General features: G+C 41.7%; 1 protein-coding gene across 9 annotated transcripts in view; it reads left to right on the top strand.

The window, feature by feature from the left end:
* Atp8a1 (ATPase, aminophospholipid transporter (APLT), class I, type 8A, member 1) overlaps positions 1-22,423 on the top strand; it is a 229,346-nt gene that overhangs the window by 37,204 nt on the left and 169,719 nt on the right. For all 9 annotated transcript variants that reach the window (NM_001038999.2, NM_009727.3, NM_001284345.1 and 6 more), the window contains exon 5: positions 4,579-4,624. In NM_001038999.2, the coding sequence (NP_001034088.1) occupies positions 4,579-4,624 (46 nt within the window). The remainder of the gene's footprint in view (positions 1-4,578; positions 4,625-22,423) is intronic.

Raw genomic sequence — 22,423 nt, 5'->3', positions numbered from 1 at the left:
TCCATCCCAGTCTGGGCTTTCAACCCCGAGAGTCACCAGCAGTAATAGAACTAACATATACTATGCTTCTGGGTTCCATGCACTTGTTCCCTGTCCATTATATTTATTAGAACATATAGTAGACCGCTAAGGTATTGCCAATCTTCTTCCAAGTTTCCAAATGAAAAAGAATAGTCAGAAAGCCAAAGTTGAGGTCAACCACTCAGAGGTCAACCACTGAGAGCCAGAATGTTGGAGTCCAGTCATGGCAGTTTGGATGGAGCCTTGCATGGTAGCAGTCTTCTACCCTGCCTCTTCAATCTTCTCTCTGGTTTTATAGCAAAGCTATAATTTTGCAAACTATGTCTTTCAAAATAGACAGTAAATAAAAATGTATTCAAGGAGTATTTTTAATAGAGCAAAATACAATAATTGGATATCAGAAAGAATCTAATCAGAGAACTCTTAGAAAATATCACCTTCATGTTGTGAGGTAGTAATGATTTCACTTGCTAGCGGTATTAATGAAACTACTGTTCCTGATAGACACTGGCTATAGGGATTGTTTAACATGTAGTATATATTCAACTAATACAATTTGAGATGGTAGTCCAGAGGAAAGAACAAAAGAAGTAATAGTTTAGATAGCTAGACAAAGAACTGTTTATATGACGACTTAAAATGAGTCATATATTCACACATTCACTCAACAGAAACACAAGGACACTGCATAGGTACCTGTCATCATTTAGGATATATATTAGGATGTATTTAAACTTTGTTGTGCTGTTAATCATATTCAGTATGTCAGTGGCTTATCTATGTGTTCCACTTACTGAAAGATACTGTGGTTGCTAGATCTCTGCTGGATAGAATGGTAGGGTTCTTTGTAGCAGAGAAAGGCAGAGGGAATAGAGATGGCACTTCTCAAGTGCTTGGGCCATCAATGGTAACAACGTCTGTTTGCAGGTGGTGCAACTAATGGCATGATAAAGAGATGATGCTATCTTCGCATCCACAGAAGTATGGAACCAGATGTTTGTCGTCCTAATATAAGACTAATTATGTCTTCCCCCTATAGCTTAGAAATAAAGCACAGCTTATAGTCTAGGAAAACGTATATCCTATGTTAGCATTGTTTGTCCATTTTTAGAATAAAATCAAAGATTTGTCGATAGTGAAGACTTACTACTCCAAATCCTTTGCAAAGATTTAACATACTGTGTTGTCTTATTTTTGTGTCAAATATATATACATATATGTATATGTATGTATATATATATATATATATACACACACACAAACACTATAAACAAATATATATATAAACAAAAATAAATATATACATACCTGAAATATTCTAAATTAATAGAAGTTTCTTTCTACAACTTTTATCATAATGAATACCAATTCTTGTGGGGGAAAAAAAAATCAGAATTAGAGTCGTCTATTAGATTGGTATTTAGAACCATTAAAAACATCCTCTCCTCTTTTTTTTCCCAGAAAATTGTTAAACACTAGTAGATTTCATTCATTGCAAAATGACTAGTTATTCAGTCTGTGGGGAGCAGGCACCAAATAGCAGGCATATGCTACCGAGTAGGAGAAGTCTGACTGGAGAGGACCATCGAGTAGAAGAGCTAGACAGTAGACCAGTCACCGGGCTTGCTTTAGAATTAAGTGAAGGATGTGCTATCTTAGGGTCATGCCTCATGGACAGCAAGCTGCAAACAAGTGTCGCCTGTCCTGGGAACATCCAAAGGCCCTTTTCAGAAAAAGACAAAACATGAATTTTAGAAAAAGAACAGATTTTTTTAGCTAACAAGATATACTAGTCCAATAGCTGGCATTTAAAAAAAAATGAAGATATATTAGACCAAGTGGTGTTGACAAGATGGTGAAAAGTCTAAAAAAGAATTCAGTGAATATTTCAAAATCAAGTTGTCAAGATTTATCTCTACCCAACACAGTGCATCCCCTACTTAGTTGGCTGATTTTCTGTCTCTAACCACTTGTCTACTCCATGAACTCCAGGGATGTGGGCTCTTGTACATTGCTGTTCCCCACAGGAGTATTAATGGAGCCTGGGGGCCCAGTGAGTGTTTAGTAAATAAAAAGTGCAGGTGGCTTTGAAGTTTCCGATTTGTGAAAATGAGCCCATGTGGATTCATGGTTCCAAGTCAAGGCTAAGGTAACAGTGAGCAGCATGTTCACTCTTCAGGGCACTTTTGAAACAAGGGGACAGAAACAGAGAGAGCAGGGAAGAGGAGGATGGGGGGGTGGCTATAGGCAGCCCCAGTGATAGGCTTGGTGTGAAAAAGTTGAACTAACTTAGAGGAGAAGTGAGGAAGAGCAGAGACTAAACCTTGACTAATCTCATCTCAGAAGACCAAAGGCACATGGAAAACAACGCCCAGCAAGGAAAGGGTCTTCTCAATGAGGAGTCTGAGCCCATCACCTGCCTCAAGGACACAGCTTTCTGTCCTCTAAGTAGAATTTAACATGACATTTTCGGTTTTAAAAAAATATCAGGACTGGACACCCATGTGTCCTCATATTCATAACACTGTTCATATGACACCATTTATTGATGAACTTTCTATCCAAAGTAGAAAACAGCAGTCATCTCACCAGCTCCCAAGAACACTGGGGGAATTTGAAACCGGAGTGTACCCATATTTCTGTAAACTTTTAGTTTTAGAAGGAATCATGCTATATTTATCATACAAAATGTAAATTATTTGTGTAGGGAAAATTCGAAGCTGGATCCTTCTGTATTTCTAACACATTTGTTCTTTTGACACACTGAACTAATTTATTAGGTGGCGGAAGGTTGAAGACAGAATGCCTCTGGTGTAAGAATTTCCTGTAGGTGGAAACTAATGTCCAAGGCCTCTTTCAGTTTCATTTCTTGTTTGATTGAAATGTTTCATTAGTTATCTTTTCTCTCCATCAGTTAGAAGGCACACATAGGTGCCCATGCGAAGGAGAACATCCATGCCTCCTTTTACTATCTAAAGTTACCTTGGACTTAAAAATAATTGTTGGATCAAAACTTACTTTGGATTACTTTTAAAAATTTCTTGTGACCTTTATTAAGAAAGAAACAGCAACAAAAAATAATAATATTTGGACTCTTACAATTATATTTTTCTGTTGTTAATGTAAATATAGAAAGATTTAATTTCCTTTACATTTCAAATTACCTTCTAGTAAATTAGAAGCAATGATATTCCCATGATATTTCTTCACCATTGCACATTCGTTAGTGAGTAGTGGGCACTGAGAAAGACTTGCTGCGGAGATGGAAGAGTCACTTTCCTCACAGGGAGATGTCGGTGCTGTTTGTCTGCCATGTAGCTCAGTGGCTGACACTCTGATGACCAGATCCACCCCGTTAGTATGGACAACCCTTCCCCCACTCACCCTAGCTCCAGCTGTGGTGCAGAGGTGGGCTGACTCCACACGTTTCTCTTGGGAGATTGTTTTTCACTACGCTTCTTGAATTTCTTATTTTTCTCAAGTGGAAAACTGAGGCTCTTGTGTGTATTTCTTCTCAATTCCCACAGCAAAGTGTGGGCTTGGGCTTTCTAAGATAGGATCTTGGAAAACAAAGGATTAGTTACACTCAACACCTCAATTTGAAATTTAAAAAAAATTAAATCTTTTTATATGTCATATATATGTCTATATGTCTTTCCTGTCATATTACCTGTGTCCGGTGTGGGTTTGTTTTGTTTTTTTTTTCTCTCTCTCTCCATGCTGTAAGATTAGACAGAAGCCCCAGGATGAATGACAGGACATAGTGGCCCCTGGAGTGGCCCCTGGAGTGGCCCCTGGAGTGGCCCCTGGAGTGGCCCCTGGTCATGAGCGCCTTGTCTTTCTCCTGGCCTTCTGGTTATGTGTTGTTGCTGCTGATAGTGATAGTGTTTGTTTGTTTGTTTTATTTTACTCTTCTTCTTTATGTAACTCTTCACACTCACCTGTCTCAACTTAGACAAAACTCACCTGCTCACTCGTCCCCTCTGGGGGTGCTTTGGGGACGAAGAGGATTAGGATCTGTTCCTTGGTGGCTCCTGGTTGAACCGGGTGGCACTGTGAACACTGACGAGAAGAAACTGTTCTAGAAGGGGTGGATGAACTTGCTTCTAGCTGTCGACCGGTATCAGCGCACCTTCAAGTTAATTGGGGCACGTGCTCAGCTTAATCAAATAATGAGTTTCACAAAAAGCTGAAAATACTTGAATCCCATAATTAAGTGGTAGTTATTATACAGAGTTCTCTTGGGTAATCTTCTAAGTGAGTTATTTAAGCAGTAGACTAAATCTGGCTTTCGTTTCCTTTTCTCTAGTATCACTTAAATGTTATTCTACCTTTTTGCTATTTAAGAACTTTCTGACGGTCCCATGCCTGTGCTACCGGGGAGGAGTACTGAAGGAGGAAGCTGGGGATGGTCTAACAACACCCCAGCTAGGAGCATAGAAAGACAAAAAACCCAGAGGCCTAAGTTAAAAGATCTTTGTTTACTCTGAGTACCATTTTACGTGATGGATCTCATTCACTTTTTCACTGAGCCTTTTGTTTTGTTCTGAACTTTAGAAACGACACAAGGCTGATAATGCTGTGAACAAGAAACAGACACAAGGTAGGACCTTTATGTCTTTTTTCTTGTGTTTACCAAGTTTGCTCGCTGTCATATCCCCTGACTTTACTTACATATGATTCAGTTCAGGGTACTCTATTGTATTGAAATACTTTCTGTCCAGCAGTTATTAACTGTCCTTAGCAGTTATTAACACAGCACTTAAATTCCCATGAGAGTGATATTTCTGAAAAAGCCACATTTGAATATATTTAGGTGTTTCCTAGCTATGTGCTTCGGAATGTATTGTTACTAAAGTCTACAGTTCCCCCCGCCCCGTGTTAAAAACTATAAAAAAAAAAATGGCTTTATTTTATTTGCAAAGAGTGTTGGTTGTAGGAATGATTGAAAATTATCTGAAATTTTGTTACTTGTTTGAAAACCACCCTGAGTTATTGCATGGAGGCGGATGGACTTGTCCATTGAAATAAAGCACACAGTTAAAAGTAGGCCAGCTTATGAGTGGGTGTGGTGTTTACAGCCTTTTTTGGTATAGACCAACCCCACCAAAATGACCTTCAATGCAGGCCAAGAAGACCATGGCTCTCATGTTTTTAAAAAGTAAGAACTTGAAAGCAGACATTGTATGCCGTCTCTGAGCTTAGAAACTCCTTTTTCTCTCCAGGTCTCTGGTGAGAAGGGAACCAGGTACCAGGCACAGGATCTACTGTTGCTCCTGTGGGAAAGGCTCCATGGCAGGGGTTCTCAACCCCTGTGGCTCGAAACCCCTGCGAGGGTCATATATCAGATATCCTGCAATTCAGATATCTACATGATGGATTTATACTAGTAGCAAAATTACAGTTATAAAGTAGCAATGACACAATTTTATGGTTGGGGGGTCACTACAACATGTGGAACCGTATGTATTAAAGGATTACAGCATTAGGAAGGTTAAGGACCACCGCTCTATTGGTATTTACTCCCTCTTTCTCACCACTTCCTACCAAAGACCTTCTCTGCCAGGTTTTTTTATACATTTGTGTAGGGTGTGTTTATTGGGCTAAATATTTAGGGTCTCTACTGAAAGATTAATTATTTGAAGATATAAGAAAAGATCTAGTAAGAATTTTAACTCCGAAGAGCTTGCAGCCTCTTTGTTAAGATACTTATGCATGAGGAGAAAAACCATGCCTAAGTTCGTAAGTACAATATCAGAGACTTGGGAAGATGATGAAGACTGGGCTGTGCCATCGCAATGACTCGTTGGAGTTTTGTGGCAAATAGTGTTTCCCATGTCCAAGGCTGTAAAGCCCCAAAGGGAGAAAATCCTGCTTTATCATGAGCGAGGTCTTAAACTTTGGGAGGACTGGGGATGAATAGAGAGAGGTGTGGGGGTGACATTTTGCCCGTGGGTTGAGTGGGAAGGGGGAAAGAAAAGACAGCCTGGGGAAGAAAAACACCGCCTGATTGCTGGATCACGCTATTATTAGAGTGCCCTGTGCCCCCAAAGAGATTCCTATCAGGGAGAAGCAGACACATGATTTACAAGGTAGGCTAGGGTCAAGTTTTATGAGACCTTAAATGCCAGGCAGAGGAGATTCCAGCTTTCCTTGTCTGTTCTCAGTAGCTATGGCTAAGGAACCAAAAAAAGAAGCAGACTGAACATGTAGGTTCAGGATGAAGGACAGAAAGGATCATGGGAGCGGGACACGAAGCTGCTCCAGGAATTGAGATGGAAAGGAACAATCCTAAGGATGAAAGGGAGGACTGTCAGATGTTTTGGGTGCTGGTATTTCTGACAAGGGCAGCTCTTGCATTTGTTATCACGTTGCTAAGAATATTCAGTAGGAGCTTTTAAAGCACAGTTTTGCAAGTACTTTTCTAGTGCATAACAACCACTGGCAGAGGGCTCTAGTCTTCAGTGACTGGTGGTAGGTCTTTCGAAAGCCTTGAAGGACAGTTGTCATGGTGGCATGAATTTAGGTCCTCGCACCTTGTGTTAGAGGGACCCTGATTACTTACATCTTGGTTTCCCAAAATGTTCCTGTTGGACAAAACATTGTTGTGGGTTCTTTCTGTTTTTTTCCATTCTCTGCATGAGGGTATAGGATTCTCTCTTGATCTCGAAATGAAGACCATACACATGTGAGAGAAGGCTTCCCACTAAATGAGACAAGCTTATAAAATGACCTGTACAGACTCAGGCATACAGAAGTCCTATAGCCAAGAAATCATGTTGATACTTGGAGTTCTTTTCCGAGTGATTGGCATCTCCCTGCTTAATCTCCCCTAGTTTTTGAGCACTGGTATTCTTGGTTTGGCAGATGATGGGAGATAAGAAAATTGTTTGAACAGGATGCTATTTGCTGTCAGATAACTCAAATTACTTAATAGGACAGCCATCTGTTGCCATTAGACCAGAGTGAAATTCGATTTGCTTTCCTGAACTGGAGGCAGTGGTCGGTGTGTAGGCGGGGGAGGGAGATATTTATGACAGGTAATTAATTTTGACAGAGATTTAAAATATTAAGCTTAGATCTTCTAAATGTTTGCCAAGACCACATGATGCATGAGAGGGTGCCTTTGACTCTAGTGCCAGGATTCAGTCTTGGATACTCCTCAAACAAGTGTTCTCTCATCTTTTGTGTAAGATACTAAAAAGCATCCTCAGTTGGTCACTCTGGTCATCCCTAGAGACTTCAGAAACAACAAACAATGATAATTTATAAACAACGTTTTCAGCCACTTAGCTATAGATTGGTGACTGTCTGGCACCTTGTTTCTACCAACTAAATTGCAGAGGTTGGCTCCAACTCGGAACTGTTCAACTAGGCTTTACATTTGAGCTTGTCCTCAATCTTTTTGGAGAAATGCCAAGCCACGTGTTGCCTTAGAGATCTGCATATGCTGGTTAAGCAGATGGCTTAGTGATATGACAAATGTGACTTTTATATTAGTTTCCAAGAACCTAGTTTCAGAGAAGGGGTAAAGGATAAAAATTGATGCTAACAAGTTCAGGTACACATGAGTCTGGGCGAGCTTTGTGGTCTGTTGCTTTTCTTTATGCCTGGTGTGCTGCTATGTCAATGATACATGGTAGAGAGGAACGCTGCAGAGAAAAGACCTGCCTCTTCTTGCTTATCTATAAATTTCCAGTAGCTTCCAGCCTAGGGTCTTAGCAGAGGCTGCATGCAACCTGTGCGTGTGTGCGCGTGCGCGCACCCATTCTCTAGAAGAATACTTGACTATAGATAGCAAAGGGAAAACAAGCTGGGAGTGTGAAGGAGCTTCCTTGAGAATTCGTGATCTGGGGTGAGAACAAGATGAAGCAAGCAGTTTTTGCATCATTGTGTTCTGGGCTGCTTTCCAGGCACTGACCAAATATGAGCGTGGTAAGAGCTCTCACACTTTCTTACCTACACTGGCCGCCATTGCACCATCATTGCTGCCCTGGCTTTGCCTGCTGTGAACACAGAACGCAGTATCCACTTATCGCTTCTATTATTCAAAGCCCTAGCATGTGGCTCTACTCGAGTGCTTCGGTTTTTTTCCTTGCAAGTCTAAATTACCTATACCACCTCTGACTTCTTTCCATCTGAGTTTTTATTGTGCGCGCGCACACACATACACACACATACACAGAGACAGACAGACAGACAGACAGAGACAGAGAGAGACAGACACAGAGAGAGATAAGGCAGGGGGTCTCTCCTTGTCTCCCCTGAACTAGGTTGTTTTTGCCAAAATCATCTCTGTGATGTGGCAACAATTGTCACTGTTACTGTAATTTGTATACCGAAGCCAGTCTCCATATGAATTCATAATGGTGGTTCTGCTAGCTCTCTTTTTAAATTATAAAACTATGTCTCCATTTTCTGTGGAATGCTATGAGAATCTCATGGAAAACCATGACATAGAGGACTGGGAAAAAGAGTTTGGGTACAGACTAAGGTAGTTGGAATAATTTATAATTGCCTAATGACTAGAAATGCTGTTTTAAAATCCCAGGTTTGGACATACTCCCTACAGGAATCTGTGTGTGTGTCCAGAAAGTGAGGTGTGCGAGACAGGGCCTCCTGCTGACCCCCTGGCTTGGTTCTATTGTTGGATGAGAGCCAATATTACTAGAGTTAGTTTTCATAATACCTTCTCTTACTATGATAGTGCATATTTTGTGAAAAACATACCTTTGTTTAATGAACTTTTTTTCCTGTAATTTAATTTTGTAGAAAAGGCTACATGAAATTCTTTTAACCTAGGTACCCTTTTCTAAAAAGATTCATTTTATTATTTTATTTTATGTGTATGGATGGCTTGTCTGTATGTACGTCTGTGTAGACATTTGTGTCTGATGCCGGTGGAGGTCTGAAGCAGGCATTGGATTCCCTCAAACTGGAGTTAGGATGACTGTAGACCACCACCCCAGGTCCTTTGTAAGAGCAACAAGTGCTCTAAATGGATGGGCCCTCTCTCTAGTCCCCCGAATCCAGGCACACCGTAAACATCACAAACGGACCTCCACCTAGAATTTCCTTCCTAATGCTACAGAGGCCTTTTCCAGAGTGGAAGAGAGGTAGTGGTTGTCAGCACTCTCACGGGAGCCTGAAGTGCGGGAAGTGGGTGGTTGCTTCCCCGCCCTGTAAACCACTTCTCTTTTAAAGTCCTCTGGAGAAAAGGCATCGAGGTGTTGTTTGGGTAATTCAATCTGAAGTGACCCACTAACAGGCCAGAGTCCATCTGCTTCAGTTCACTTCAGAGCTGACAAAGGATTAAAATAGCACCAATTCATGGGCCTATTGAAAAGAGAGAGCAGCACCTTCTGTCTCCCTGCAGGCTCCCCACGCACGATGCGCTCCTCGCATCCAGTGAGCCTGCACATGCACCTTGCTACATGGATGTCAGCTTACCTGTGTACAGTCCTTAGAAAGGATTGTTTCCCGGGGCTGAGAGTTATGTATGTGGATAACATGAATAACCTCACACATCTCAAAAGCTGGTAATATTTCCAAATCAGTTTGAATGTCTTAGGAGTGTGTGTAAGTTGAGCCCATTGGAAATCCTCCACTATAACCTTAAATAGGGAGTTGGTATTTATTTGTGGAGAAATACAGCCCAGCTTGTGTTTCATTTCTCCTATGAATTAAAGATGTACACAGAGGGACAAAGCCCACTGAGGACATATAGGAGCACAGTTGAATGGACAGGGGTCTGACTTCAGAATTGCTGCTTTGCCTAGCTCTTGGCTTTCCTTCCTGTGTAGGCATAACTCTCTCCCCTAGCCTTTCTTCGTCTTTCTTTCTTCCTTTTTTCTTTTCTTTTTTTTTTCCCGTTACACTTGCAGGTACTCCTACCTGTGTTAGCCTAACCCAAATGAACTGCATGTCCAGATTTCCTAGGAAAAATAGGTGTGATTGAAATATATGTATGACATTTGTTATTTTCCTCTAATCAGTCTGTCTTGAGCACCTCCCCTGTGCTACGGCCTATGCGGAAATACACAGTCTTCATTCCCGACCCATAGGATGTAGCTGCCGGCTTACTCGGTTCCTGAAAGTAACGATGGGGTTTTACATGGGAAAGGCTGCGAGAGAAATAAAGAGCCAAGACAAAGTTTTCTGATGAAGGCCAGTGTTTACTTAAGAGTCTGAGCTTATAAAGGGGAGGAACCCATCCTCCACCAAGCCAGGATCCCCTGCTTTGTCAGGATAGTGTTAGAACAGGTTCAGCCTCTCAGCAGGTGGTGGCGTCTTGGAGGAAAGCTGCAGGACAATAGACTTTACCTAGGTCGGAAGACTCCACCCTAGCAAGTGTGGCAAGCCAGGTCTGAGCAGCCTGCTCAAGGCTGAGGGAAGGGCGCAATAGGACATTATGACCAGGGAAGGGAGATAAAGTGAAGATGGATATACAAGCCAGAGAGTGTATTGAGGACCAAATGAGAGAAGTGGAATTCACAAATGACTTCTGGGAGTTTCATGATGAATGGTTGTTAAATGACTGAGCAGAGAGCTTGGGACACTAACTGTGGATGAAGGGCTACCTACCATGGGCAGCTCTGTGGAATGTGCGCAGACGTGAGATTACACCTGGGAATAGCAAATGATTGGCTTTGACATCTTCAGAGATGTATGTTGGAGAAGCAACAAGAGCATGGATAAAGACAAGTTGGGTTCATGGTTAGGGGAACTTTTGAAAACCCTGGTAAGAAGACTGGAAAAATTGTTGAAGGGTGTGAGTAGATTGCCAGTATGATTTTTAGAAGTTGACAGCTGTATAGGGCAAGGCAAGGCACGGCACAGAAATGGCCTTGTTTTTTTATTGATTAGGGATTGAAGCTAGGGTGACGACTAGGAAGACATAAGGGAACCTGTGGTAGTTAGATTCCCGTGGGCTGGAGGTGGAGGAAGGAAACCCTGCCAAGTTTTAGTGCTGACTTAAAGAGGGCCAGGCCTGAGCTAGCCGCCCCACCCTGCTTTTCAGAAGTCACAGGGCTTCATAGCGCTGAACTAAATCTATATCCAGTTTTTAACAGAACAACAGTTGAGGAGCTTTAAAAACAAAAGCCAAGGAATTGTGAAGTGATTGGTGGGGTCAGGCAGGAAGATTTTTTTCTTGTAAGAAATTTCTCAATGAGGTAAAGAAAAAAATGAATGGCTTATGGTCCATTGGGTACTAGAGATATTGAGAGTAGAGGATTGTGGGTACTAGAGGTTTTGAGAGTAGTGGATTGTGGGTACTAGAGGTATTGAGAATAGAGGATTGTGGGTATTAGAGGTTTTGAGAGTAGAGGATTGTGGGTACTAGAGGTATTGAGAACAGAGGATTGTGGGTACTAGAGGTTTTGAGAGTAGAGGATTGTGGGTACTAGAGGTATTGAGAATAGAGGATTGTGGGTACTAGAGGTATAGAGAACAGAGGATTGTGGGTACTAGAGGTTTTGAGAGTAGAGGATTGCTGGCCCATGTTCTTGTCCTGTTACTTCCTCTGTACATTTACTTTTAAGGTGCTGGCTCTCAAACTTGGTTATGACTCCGAGTCCCTCAAAGGGCTCCTTAAAACACAGATTGCTAGGGTTACCCAGGAGTCCCTGGATGCCTGGAATGGGATCTCAGCGCTGCTGTGTGACTGGCAATGGGACAGGCTTTGGAGGCCACTCTAGAGTTTTATAATTGAGATTATGGAAATGCTTCCAGCTGACTTGCTGCCAGTATGAACAGTCTACCCCAAGAGACATCAACTGATGACATTTTCTTTGTCCTTTGTGTCAGTAGAAGACAATGGTTTGACAATACACGTAAAGATTTAATTTGGCCTTTATAGGCAAGTTTAAACAAAATACTTACATGTGTGGTCTTTCTGGGCCACATGACGATTCCACCTTTGAATTGTCATTACAGTGAGAGTGTGCTAGGTGGGTGTATAAGGGCATTGGTTTCTTTTATTTACACAGGTCTAGAGGTCTTGGCTGCACTTAACATTCACCGTAACCTAAAATCCCTCTCAAAGGCTTACTTCCAGAGAGGAAATGAAGCGCACTTACCTTTCCTGTGTGTGTGTGTATATGTGTGCGTGTGTGTTTCTACTCCATTCTCTGTGATACGCTTTAAGATCTGCCTCTTTCTCCCTACTTTGGGAAGTAACTGGCTGCCGAAGGAAGAATAGCCAATAACTTTCAGAGACATTTCTAGTGACAGATTGCTTTAAATCGGGAGATGGGTGGCATCTTCTCTCTAGGAAGCCCTGAGCGTATAAAGGAGCCAGGTTGCAGTGCTTCCTGTCTGACTCCCAGGGCCTCCTCCAGGCCTTTGGTGAGGAAGGGCCCAAGGTCTCTAGAAGAATGTTTGCCTTTCACAGAAGAAACCCACTGCACCAAAGCTGCCAGCCAGTATCCCGCTGGGTTAAAATGGGCTCCTTTGAGGTGTTTGTTTAATGTCTGAGCCCTCCGGTGCAAGTCACCCTAATTAGACTGTGTAGAAACTGTAGCAGGTGTGTTTGGATGGCACAGGGTAAGGTGGAGGAGGCTCACAAAACTAAGAATGAGCTGTCAGAACACCTAGAGGCCATTTAAGAGTCTTTCCTGCCTCGGGTTTACTCTCCTTCCCCCAGAGCCATTAATCATCTCCACAGGAAGCCAGGTGGGAGTGTTGCTACCTTTGGACCGACAAAACTCAATAGTCTCTTGGCAAAGGACACTTCAGTATTTCCTGCTTTCTCCAAAGTAGTTGGAATGGAGCTGAGAAGAGACTACAGATTTAAAAAGCTCCGTTCCTGGTCCCTTGCCAGCACACTGCCTGTGATGGTGCTTGTTTTAATTGTTCTAAGGGCTAGATGTCAAGAACCAGTTCCAAAGGGGAGCCAGCAGTGAGCTGTGACTGACAGGTGTCCTTGGCTGCGGATCAAGCCTTGATTTACTCAAATGTTTCCTGTTGTGCCTGATTCTTTTTTTTTTTAACATCACCAAGTTCTGTACTGTTCTCAGAGCCTAAAGGGTGTGTAGCCTCAGGCTGTGTGTTTCCTTTATTTCTGCCCCTGGGGCAGAAGAAGTGGGGGAAAGGGTGATGAGAACAGCCTCATGTCTGCCAGGTCTTTGGTGCCGAAGACGCATGGAACGAGTGTTGAAAATCCGGATCCCGCTGCAAGTTCATAACATACTCTATTCAGTTCGGCTTTTAACTGTGCCGATACATAACGGCAGGATGCACATTGATTAAGCCAAGCGCGTGCAGACTTTGAACTATCAAGTATTCCCTGAATTGACACAGTTGAAGCGGTTTGTGTCTGTCTGGGTTGTGGTCAGTGCAGTGAAATTTCGCTGGTTGCTGTGGTGAATGTGTTGCTGTGGCTGCCTGAGGGAGAACTCTGGCTGTGTCTGATGTGAAGTGGAAGCAGACTACAACCACAACTCACGGACTTGCTCCTGCAGGGTACAGGCATGCAGATAAGAGTTCTGTGTCGAAGTGGATGCTCACAGTCAGCTAATGGATGGATCATAGGGCTCCCAATGGAGGAGCTAGAGAAAGTAGCCAAGGAGCTAAAGGGATCTGCAACCCTATAGGTGGAACAACATTATGAACTAACCAGTACCCCGGAGCTCTTGACTCTAGCTGCATATATATCAAAAGATGGCCTAGTCGGCCATCACTGGAAAGAGAGGCTCATTGGACTTGCAAACTTTATATGCCCCAGTACAGGGGAACACCAGGGCCAAAAAGGGGGAGTGGGTGGGCAGGGGAGTGGGGGTGGGTGGATATGGGGGACTTTTGGTATAGCATTGGAAATGTAAATGAGTTAAATACCTAATAAAAAATGGAAAAAAAAAAAGAGTTCTGTGTCACTTGGCCGTGGCACAGAGGAGAAAGCCCGAGTTTCCTCTAAGTGCAGCTGTCGGTTGGGTTGTGATAATGCGTTGTCTCTGGAGCATCTGTCAGTGTGAGTCTGAGCCTTGGCCTAGATCAGAGCAGGATGGGCTAGCGACTAGACTGTGCCATGAACCACCTGAATCTCCTCGACCCTCCACCCAAGAGCAGCTTAAGAAATGGTGCTTGGGAAATTGTTTGCCAGGGAAAAGTATACACTGATTTTGATGGGTGAGAAGTGTAGTTAGTAGATAGAGTGTTTTAAAAACCAGTCTAAGGGTGTATATAGATTGATAACTTACCTGATTGAACAAGCTACAGTCTGCCTTGATTGCCTAGTAGATGTAAACTGTGGGAACTTCTACCCAGGCTTCCCTGGGACCAAGATTTTTATATTTATCAGGGAAGTTCAAAATCCATGTCTTAGTGCAGTAGCAGGAACCTCATGTAGCTGTGCCTAGACATCGCCGACGTGCCTGGTGCTTTCCTGGCCTTCCCTTTTGTGTAGCAGCGCATCCTTTCCCTTGATGTGAACGTAGCCTATGTGGATTGAACTCAGGTACTTGATATTTGTGGCAGGCACCTTACACATTGAAATGTCTTGCTGTTCCCCTGCTTCACTAGCCTGACCAATTGTCATTCATATAGCCATGCCATTCAGTGTTTGTCACAAGCCAGTTGACTCTGTGTTTTGACCTTAATATCATTGTCAGGTATAAAACATATGTATGTATGTGTGTGTGTATACATATATATGTGTGTGTGTGTGTATGTATGTATGTGTATATATGTATGTATATATATTTATGTGTATGTATATTTTTTTCAAGAATAAAACATCTTTGAGTCTGACGGCATGGAATAGTCGTGCTGTGGTGAGGAAAAGCTGCAGCCTTTCTTTGGTGAACCCATTTGCCTTACTGGAAACATTTATTTCCAACTTGATGAAATGTGTCACTGAGAGCCAGGCATGGTGGCTCATGGCTAACCTGGTACTTGGGAGGTAGTACTTGGGAGGTAGAGTCAAAAAGGATAAAAAGTTTAAGGCCAGTCTCCACTTGTAACAAATTCAAGGTTATCTTACACTACATAAAGTGGTGGCACCTTCATTTAATCCCAGCAGCCAGGAGGCAAAGCAGGCAGGTCTGAATTCAAGGTCAGCCTAGCCTACTTAGAAGGTTCTGGGTCAGCCCACATTGTATAATGAGAGCCTGTTTCCAGAATGATAAAAGGGGACAGTGGGATGGTTCAGTAGGTAAGGTGCTTGCCACCAAACCGGAGGACCTGAGTTCAATACCCAGAACTACAAGGTGAAATGAGAGAGCCAACTCTCATAAGGTGACCTCTGACCTCCACTCAAGGGACGTACATACACATAAGAGTTAATGTAATGATTTTTTAAAAACGAAGGAGAGGGAAGATACAATGTCATTGACCAGCACTGCATTTAAACCTTTTTAGGTATGTAAATTTCTTTCAGTCCTCCATATTTTCCAATTACCTCCTCAGTCATAAAGCAACAGGAAACATTTGTGTGGAGAGAATGTACCTGCGGTCTCTGGTTGTCAGAGGCAGAGATTCCTGGTGATTAGAGCGAGGGAGCAGGCTTAGGGTCTGGAGACAGGAGTAGGGTTGGAAGACCACTCTGGAAGGCAGTTGGGACAGTAGCTGTGTTTACTGGAACCAGAAGAGTGGCCGCGCGCTATTTTTACATGTGAAGTAGCAAACATCTGCTACAGTGGCGTCAATTCAAGAGGACCAGATTAGATGGCAGAGCCGGAGGGGTAGCCCCAAGCTGACATCAGAGAACAGAGGGTGTTACTTCATCTCGTGTTACATAACACTTTTAATCTTTTTAGCAACTTACAAAACTGAGAAATCTATTTTAAGCAAATGTCTAAATAGCTCATTGCATCCTTATGTGGCTATTCTTATTCAGTTATCACTTGCCTTGCCATCCTAGAATGGGCACCTGGGGGCCTCCCATGATTCAGGAGATTGTGTATCACACCATACCACCCAGTTCCAGTCCATGAAGAAACCCCCGTATGGGAGTAGTCAGCAGCTGCTGTCACAGTCTCTGAGCCCTGGCAACACCTAATCTCCATCCTGTCTCCATGGATTTGTCTATTTTAAATGCTTTATATAAGTGTGGTTGTACAATCCGTGGTGGCCTGTCTGTCTGCAGTCTTTCACTTGGCATGTCTTCAGGGTTCACCCACGTCACCCTTGTCTTAGCTCTTCGTTACATACAGTGTGCCATTGAATAGACAATCTGCATTGTGCTCATCTGAATAGTAGTTGATGCATATCTTGGTGGTTCCCAATTTGGGCTTAATATAAGCAATGTTGCAGTGAACGGTCAGACACAAGCAGTACAGGGCTTCATACCTAGTAGTGGGATTTCCAGGTTCTATGGTAACTGTGATTAACTTTTAAAGAAACTGCTAAAGTGTTTTTTTTCTACAACTGTATATTAAATGCTACACGCATGCTATTTTAATGTGACATTTACTAAGAAGTGGTGTTGTATCATCACTACATCTATGTAACTACTACTCAGATTTCTTTTTTTTTCCATTTTTTATTAGGTATTTAGCTCATTTACATTTCCAATGCTATACCAAAAGTCCCCCATACCCACCCACCCCCACTCCCCTACCCACCCACTCCCCTACCCACCCACTCCCCCTTTTTGGCCCTGGCGTTCCCCTGTACTGGGGCATATAAAGTTTGCGTGTCCAATGGGCCTCTCTTTCCAGTGATGGCCAACTAGGCCATCTTTTGATACATATGCAGCTAGAGTCAAGAGCTCCGGGTACTGGTTAGTTCATAATGTTGTTCAACCTATAGGGTTGCAGATCCCTTTAGCTCCTTGGGTACTTTCTCTAGCTCCTCCATTGGGAGCCCTGTGATCCATCCATTAGCTGACTGTGAGCATCCACTTCTGTGTTTGCTAGGCCCTGGCATAGTCTAGCAAGATTTTATCAAAAGGACCCAGATGTGACTACTCAGATTTCTTATGCTCTCAAACACGAGCAAATACCAGTGAACCCAGCATTTCATTCAGCAAGTACTTAGCAGGTGCTTTGAGTGACTGTGTTGTAACCCTGGACATACTAGAGTAAGTAGGATAGGAGAGGTTGACACTTTTATGGCTCTTATAATCTGGGGAGGAAACAACCCCCCCTCTCTATATGCATATACATATTCATATTCATATACACATGAATATATATGAGAATGACTGGTTTGAACTCCGAAGGAAAGTAGCTTATTTATCATGATAAAAGACCAGGTATCCACAAAAGTTCCTGAGACTGTTGTATGAAAGCTGAGATGTGGAAGACGGGTGGGTTAGCTTGATGGGGATGGAGGAATGCCCCAGCCACAGAATCACGTATAAAAGGAGTTAAGAAAGGACATGGGGCTTTGAACACAGAGGACATAGGAAGGAGTGACCATGGGGAGTGAATGGTAGCTATGCCATAGGAAGTCATTTATGGGTGCTAGGGAGGTAGCTCCATTGATAATAATTCTGTCATTCAAGCATTAGGACCTGAACTCAGATCGCCTCATCTATTTAAAGCAACAACAAAATGCCAGTTAGAGTTATGGCTGGCTATAACCTTAGCACGGGCAGGACAGGCAAATCCCCGGAGTTCACTAGCCAGGCAGTGTGTCCTATTACTGTGCATCTGCTTCAGAGATGAATCAAAAAGATGAGGTTGGATGAGACATCTGATGTCACCTTCTTGCCTCCATGTACATACATGTCCACATGTATTCCACACATACAAGTGCACATGCAGGCATACTACATATACATTCACACATACACACACACACACACACACACACACACACACACACACACACATATGTCCTTTTGAGATGGTGAAAATTAAAATGTTTTAAAAGATTTTATGATTTGTATTTTACGTGTGTGTATGTGTGCATGTTTATGTGTATGTATGTGTGTATGTTTATGTGTATGTATGTGTGTATGTTTATGTGTATGTATGTGTGTATGTTTATGTGTATGTATGTGTGTATGTATGTGTGCATGTTTATGTGTATGTATGTGTGTATGTTTATGTGTATGTATGTGTGTATGTTTATGTGTGTGTATGTTTATGTGTATGTATGTGTGTATGTTTATATGTATGTATGTGTGTATGTTTATGTGTATGTATGTGTGTATGTTTATGTGTGTGTATGTTTATGTGTATGTATGTGTGTATGTTTATGTGTATGTATGTGTGTATGTATGTGTGCATGTATGTGTATATGTTTATGTGTATGTATGTGTGTATGTATGTGTGTATGTATGTGTATATGTTTATGTGTATGTATGTGTGTATGTTTATGTGTATGTATGTGTGCATGTTTATGTGTATGTATGTGTGTATGTATGTGTGCATGTTTATGTGTATGTATGTGTGTATGTTTATGTATGTGTGTATGTTTATGTGTGTATGTTTATGTGTATGTATGTGTGCATGTTTATGTTTATGTGTGCGTATGTTTATGTGTATGTATGTGTGTATGTTTATGTGTGTGTATGTTTATGTGTATGTATGTGTGTATGTTTATGTGTATGTATGTGTGTATGTTTATGTGTATGTATGTGTGCATGTTTATGTGTATGTATGTGTGTATGTTTATGTGTATGTATGTGTGTATGTTTATGTGTATGTATGTGTGCATGTTTATGTGTATGTATGTGTGTATGTATGTGTGCATGTTTATGTGTATGTATGTGTGTATGTTTATGTGTATGTATGTGTGTATGTTTATGTGTATGTGTGTGTATGTATGTGTGCATGTTTATGTGTATGTATGTGTGCATGTTTATATGTATGTATGTGTGCATGTTTATGTGTATGTATGTGTGTATGTTTATGTGTATGTATGTGTGTATGTGTGTGTGCACGTTTATGTGTATGTGTGTGTGCATGTTTATGTGTATGTATGTGTGTATGTTTATGTGTATGTATGTGTGTATGTTTATGTGTATGTATGTGTGTATGTTTATGTGTATGTATGTGTGCATGTTTATGTGTATGTATGTGTGCATGTTTATGTGTATGTATGTGTATATGTTTATGTGTATGTATGTGTGTATGTTTATGTGTATGTATGTGTGTATGTTTATGTGTATGTATGTGTGTATGTTTATGTGTATGTATGTGTGCATGCGTTCATGTTTACACGTGTACATGGTGCTTAAAGAGACAAGAAGAGGACATTGGCCCCTGGAGCTGGAGCTACAAACAATAGTGAGGGGATGATGTGGATGCCAAGAGACACACTCAGGTCCTCTGCCTGTGCTCTTAGCCACAAGCCATCTCTCTACCACGTGGGACATTTGTATTAGTGAAATAATTCTAGATTCTCAAAGGTGTTTGTCTATAATAGGAGAAATTGATACCTTTTGAAAATGAGTTGAACAGGGATGCAGACACCTGTAACAAACCCATCTAAAAGCACATATGACATTATTAATATATAAGAAAAATTAAGTTGCCTAGAAAGTATTATTCATCATAATTTTAAAATGCTATACCTAAACTAATAAGAAGATGTAACAATTTCTAGATAAAATGAGGATTGTGCCAAAGCTTTGCATGTGTTATCAGGAACTGATTTAAAATGAAATTTAAATCATCATGTTACAAAAGAAAGAAATTAAATATCAGAAAAACTTATAAAAGACCAATTTACAAAAAAATCCAAATATTTATCTAAAAGACAAAATTAGTGGAGACATGTAAATGGTCAGATATAATTTAACCATGAAAGATTTAAGCTCCAAATCAAAGTGTGTCTCATGTTTTAAGAACTGATGATTCAAGGGCTGGAGAGATGGCTCAGTGGTTAAGAACACTGACTGCTCTTTCAAAGGTCCCAGGTTCAATTCTCAGTATTCATATGTTGGCACACAACCATCTGTAACTTCAGTTCCAGGGCATTAGCCACCCCTTCTGACCTTTGTACATCAAGCATGCACGTGGTACACAAACATACATGTAGTTAAAATATTCATACACATTTTTTTTCTTAATTGACAATTCAGCCAGCTTTGGTGGTAACACTTAGAATTTCAGCATTCAGGAAGCTGAATCAGGGGCTGTCAAGGTCAAGGTCAACATGGGCTCTATAGTGAAATGTATGTCAGGGAGGGAGGGAGGGAGGGAGGGGCAAATTTTTTTAAAAAACTTTATAAATTGTATAAATTTATAAATTTTGTATAATACAAAAGACTTAACAGTCAAATTACTGTCACAAAAGGACAAGTTAGGTGACTTAGAGTAACGTCCTCAGAGATTTTTTTCCATAAGGGGGCTGTAGCTGCAGTAGTGCATGGTATTCAACCCAAGGTTGCCTTGCCTTAGAGATAGCTTCCAGAGAAGCTAAACTGCTTTATTTTCTTCTATGTGATTTTTATATTTAATTCTTAACATATGATAATCGGTGCTCTAATTTTTTTTGCAAAATTTCATACATTACATTTCTATATGTCTAAATATATATTTTTTAACACTTTGCATTTGGCTATGTAGTCGGTCCTGTGTACCAATAGGCTCTACATTTACAGATTCAAACAACCTCAAGTCAAAAGCATTAAAGTAAAAGGAATTGTTATGCATTGAGTGAGTGCAGACATTTTGCTTGCCATCATAGCCTAGTTACTACGAAATAATAGTTTTTTTTGTCTCGTAGTTTCATTGCATTAGGCAATCTCAGCAACCTAGATATTTAAATTCTTTAGGAGGATTGCATGGGTTGTATGTAAATCCTGTTTTCTATGGACAGGACTTTAAACATCTGCAGATTGTGGTAACTTGGTGGGAGGAGTTCTCCTGAACTACTACCCACGGGGGTGGGGGGATTGTATGTGTGTACTGTGGTGAGTTGCATCAGCCTAATTAACACATCCATTCCCCACCCCCTCCACGGTTTTCTTTGGTGAGATTATTCAGACCTATCCTCTCTTCAGTTTTCAGGTACAGCACGTGTTAACTACAGTTGCTGTGCTGTTCAGCTGATCTTCAGAACATTAATTCTGCCCCGCGGAACACCTCTATTTTGATGTCAGACTTCAGTGTTTTTAGAAATACTAGGCAGTGGCTTAAAAATGAACCAACAATGAAAGAGCAACAATAAGGCTTGGTGGGGGATGGCTCAGTGGGTGAAGCACTTGCCCGGAAAGCACAAGGACCAGGGTGAGGCGTCTTAGAACCTAGATTATAGTCAGGTAGGCATGGTAGTCCACCTGCAATCTCCAGGGCAGGGCAGCTGCCTAGATACACCAGCTCCAGGTTCAGCAAGACACTGTGCCTCAATATATGAAGTAGAGACCTGTTGAGAAATACACTTAATGTCAGTATCTGGCCTCTACATAAACACACACACACACACACACACACACACACACACACACCCCTGCGTATACACATGTACATATGTACACACACACACACATGCAAGCATACATATATGCACACATGTGTACACATATACACATTAACAAAGGGGTTATTATTGTATTTGGAAAAATATCTGCTTAATGATAAATGGGATCTGAAGGAAATAAATTTCAATAAAGAAACATCCAAGTATTTTTGCCCAAACATTGTTTCAGTTCATCTAGTTAGAGTCCCCGTGGACAGCACTTGGCTGCTTCTCTTGTGGATGCTCCTTTACATTTTACCTACTAAGTTATGAGTAACAGACAGCATATTCTCTCCATGAATCCTGATTCCTGGTGACAAACTGTCTTAGTCAGGGTCTCCATTCCTGCACAAACATCATCTTGCACAAGAAGCAAGTTGGGGAGGAAAGGGTTTATACATTTCCACATTGCTGTTCATCACCAAGGAAGTCAGGACTGGAACTCAAGCAGGTCAGGAAGCAGGAGCTGATGCAGAGGCCATGGAGGGATGCTGCTTACTGGCTTGCTTCCCCTGGCTTGATCAGCCTGCTTTCTTATAGAACCCAAGACAACCAGCCCAGGGATGGTCCCACCCACAAGGGGCCTTTCCCCCATGATCACTAATTGAGAAAATGCCCCACAGCTGGATCTCGTGGAGGCATTTCCCCAACTGAAGCTCCATTCTCTGTGATAACTCCAGCCTGTGTCAAGTTGACGCACAAAACCAGCCAGTATACAAACCATTCTGAGATAGACACTGGAAGCATGGGCAGGCACAGCCTAAGTCCAGGCTTTTACTGTGAGATGTGTCCTCTGGACTCCCGATACTGTGCATACATTGGTGAAGCGCAGCCTTCCTCCTGGGATCAGCTGGGTGTACTCTGCTAGCCTTAGAGTTTTAGAGGCTAGCTACAGTTCTGAATGTGTGTAGTTCAGGTCCCTGGCCCCGATCTGTCTGAGTAGTATAAAAATAAGAATTTTAACACACATATAGTTACACTGCCGGTGTGCTAGACCTGCTTTAGTTTTAGCTTTCCACTTGAACTTAATAAAGTTAAAGTTTTCTCA

The sequence above is a fragment of the Mus musculus genome, chromosome 5 (assembly GCF_000001635.26).
Source record: "Mus musculus strain C57BL/6J chromosome 5, GRCm38.p6 C57BL/6J".
Classification (NCBI taxonomy): domain Eukaryota; kingdom Metazoa; phylum Chordata; class Mammalia; order Rodentia; family Muridae; genus Mus; species Mus musculus.
The sequence above is the reverse complement of the archived record's forward strand: the minus strand, read 5'-3'. Positions and strand labels throughout refer to the sequence as shown.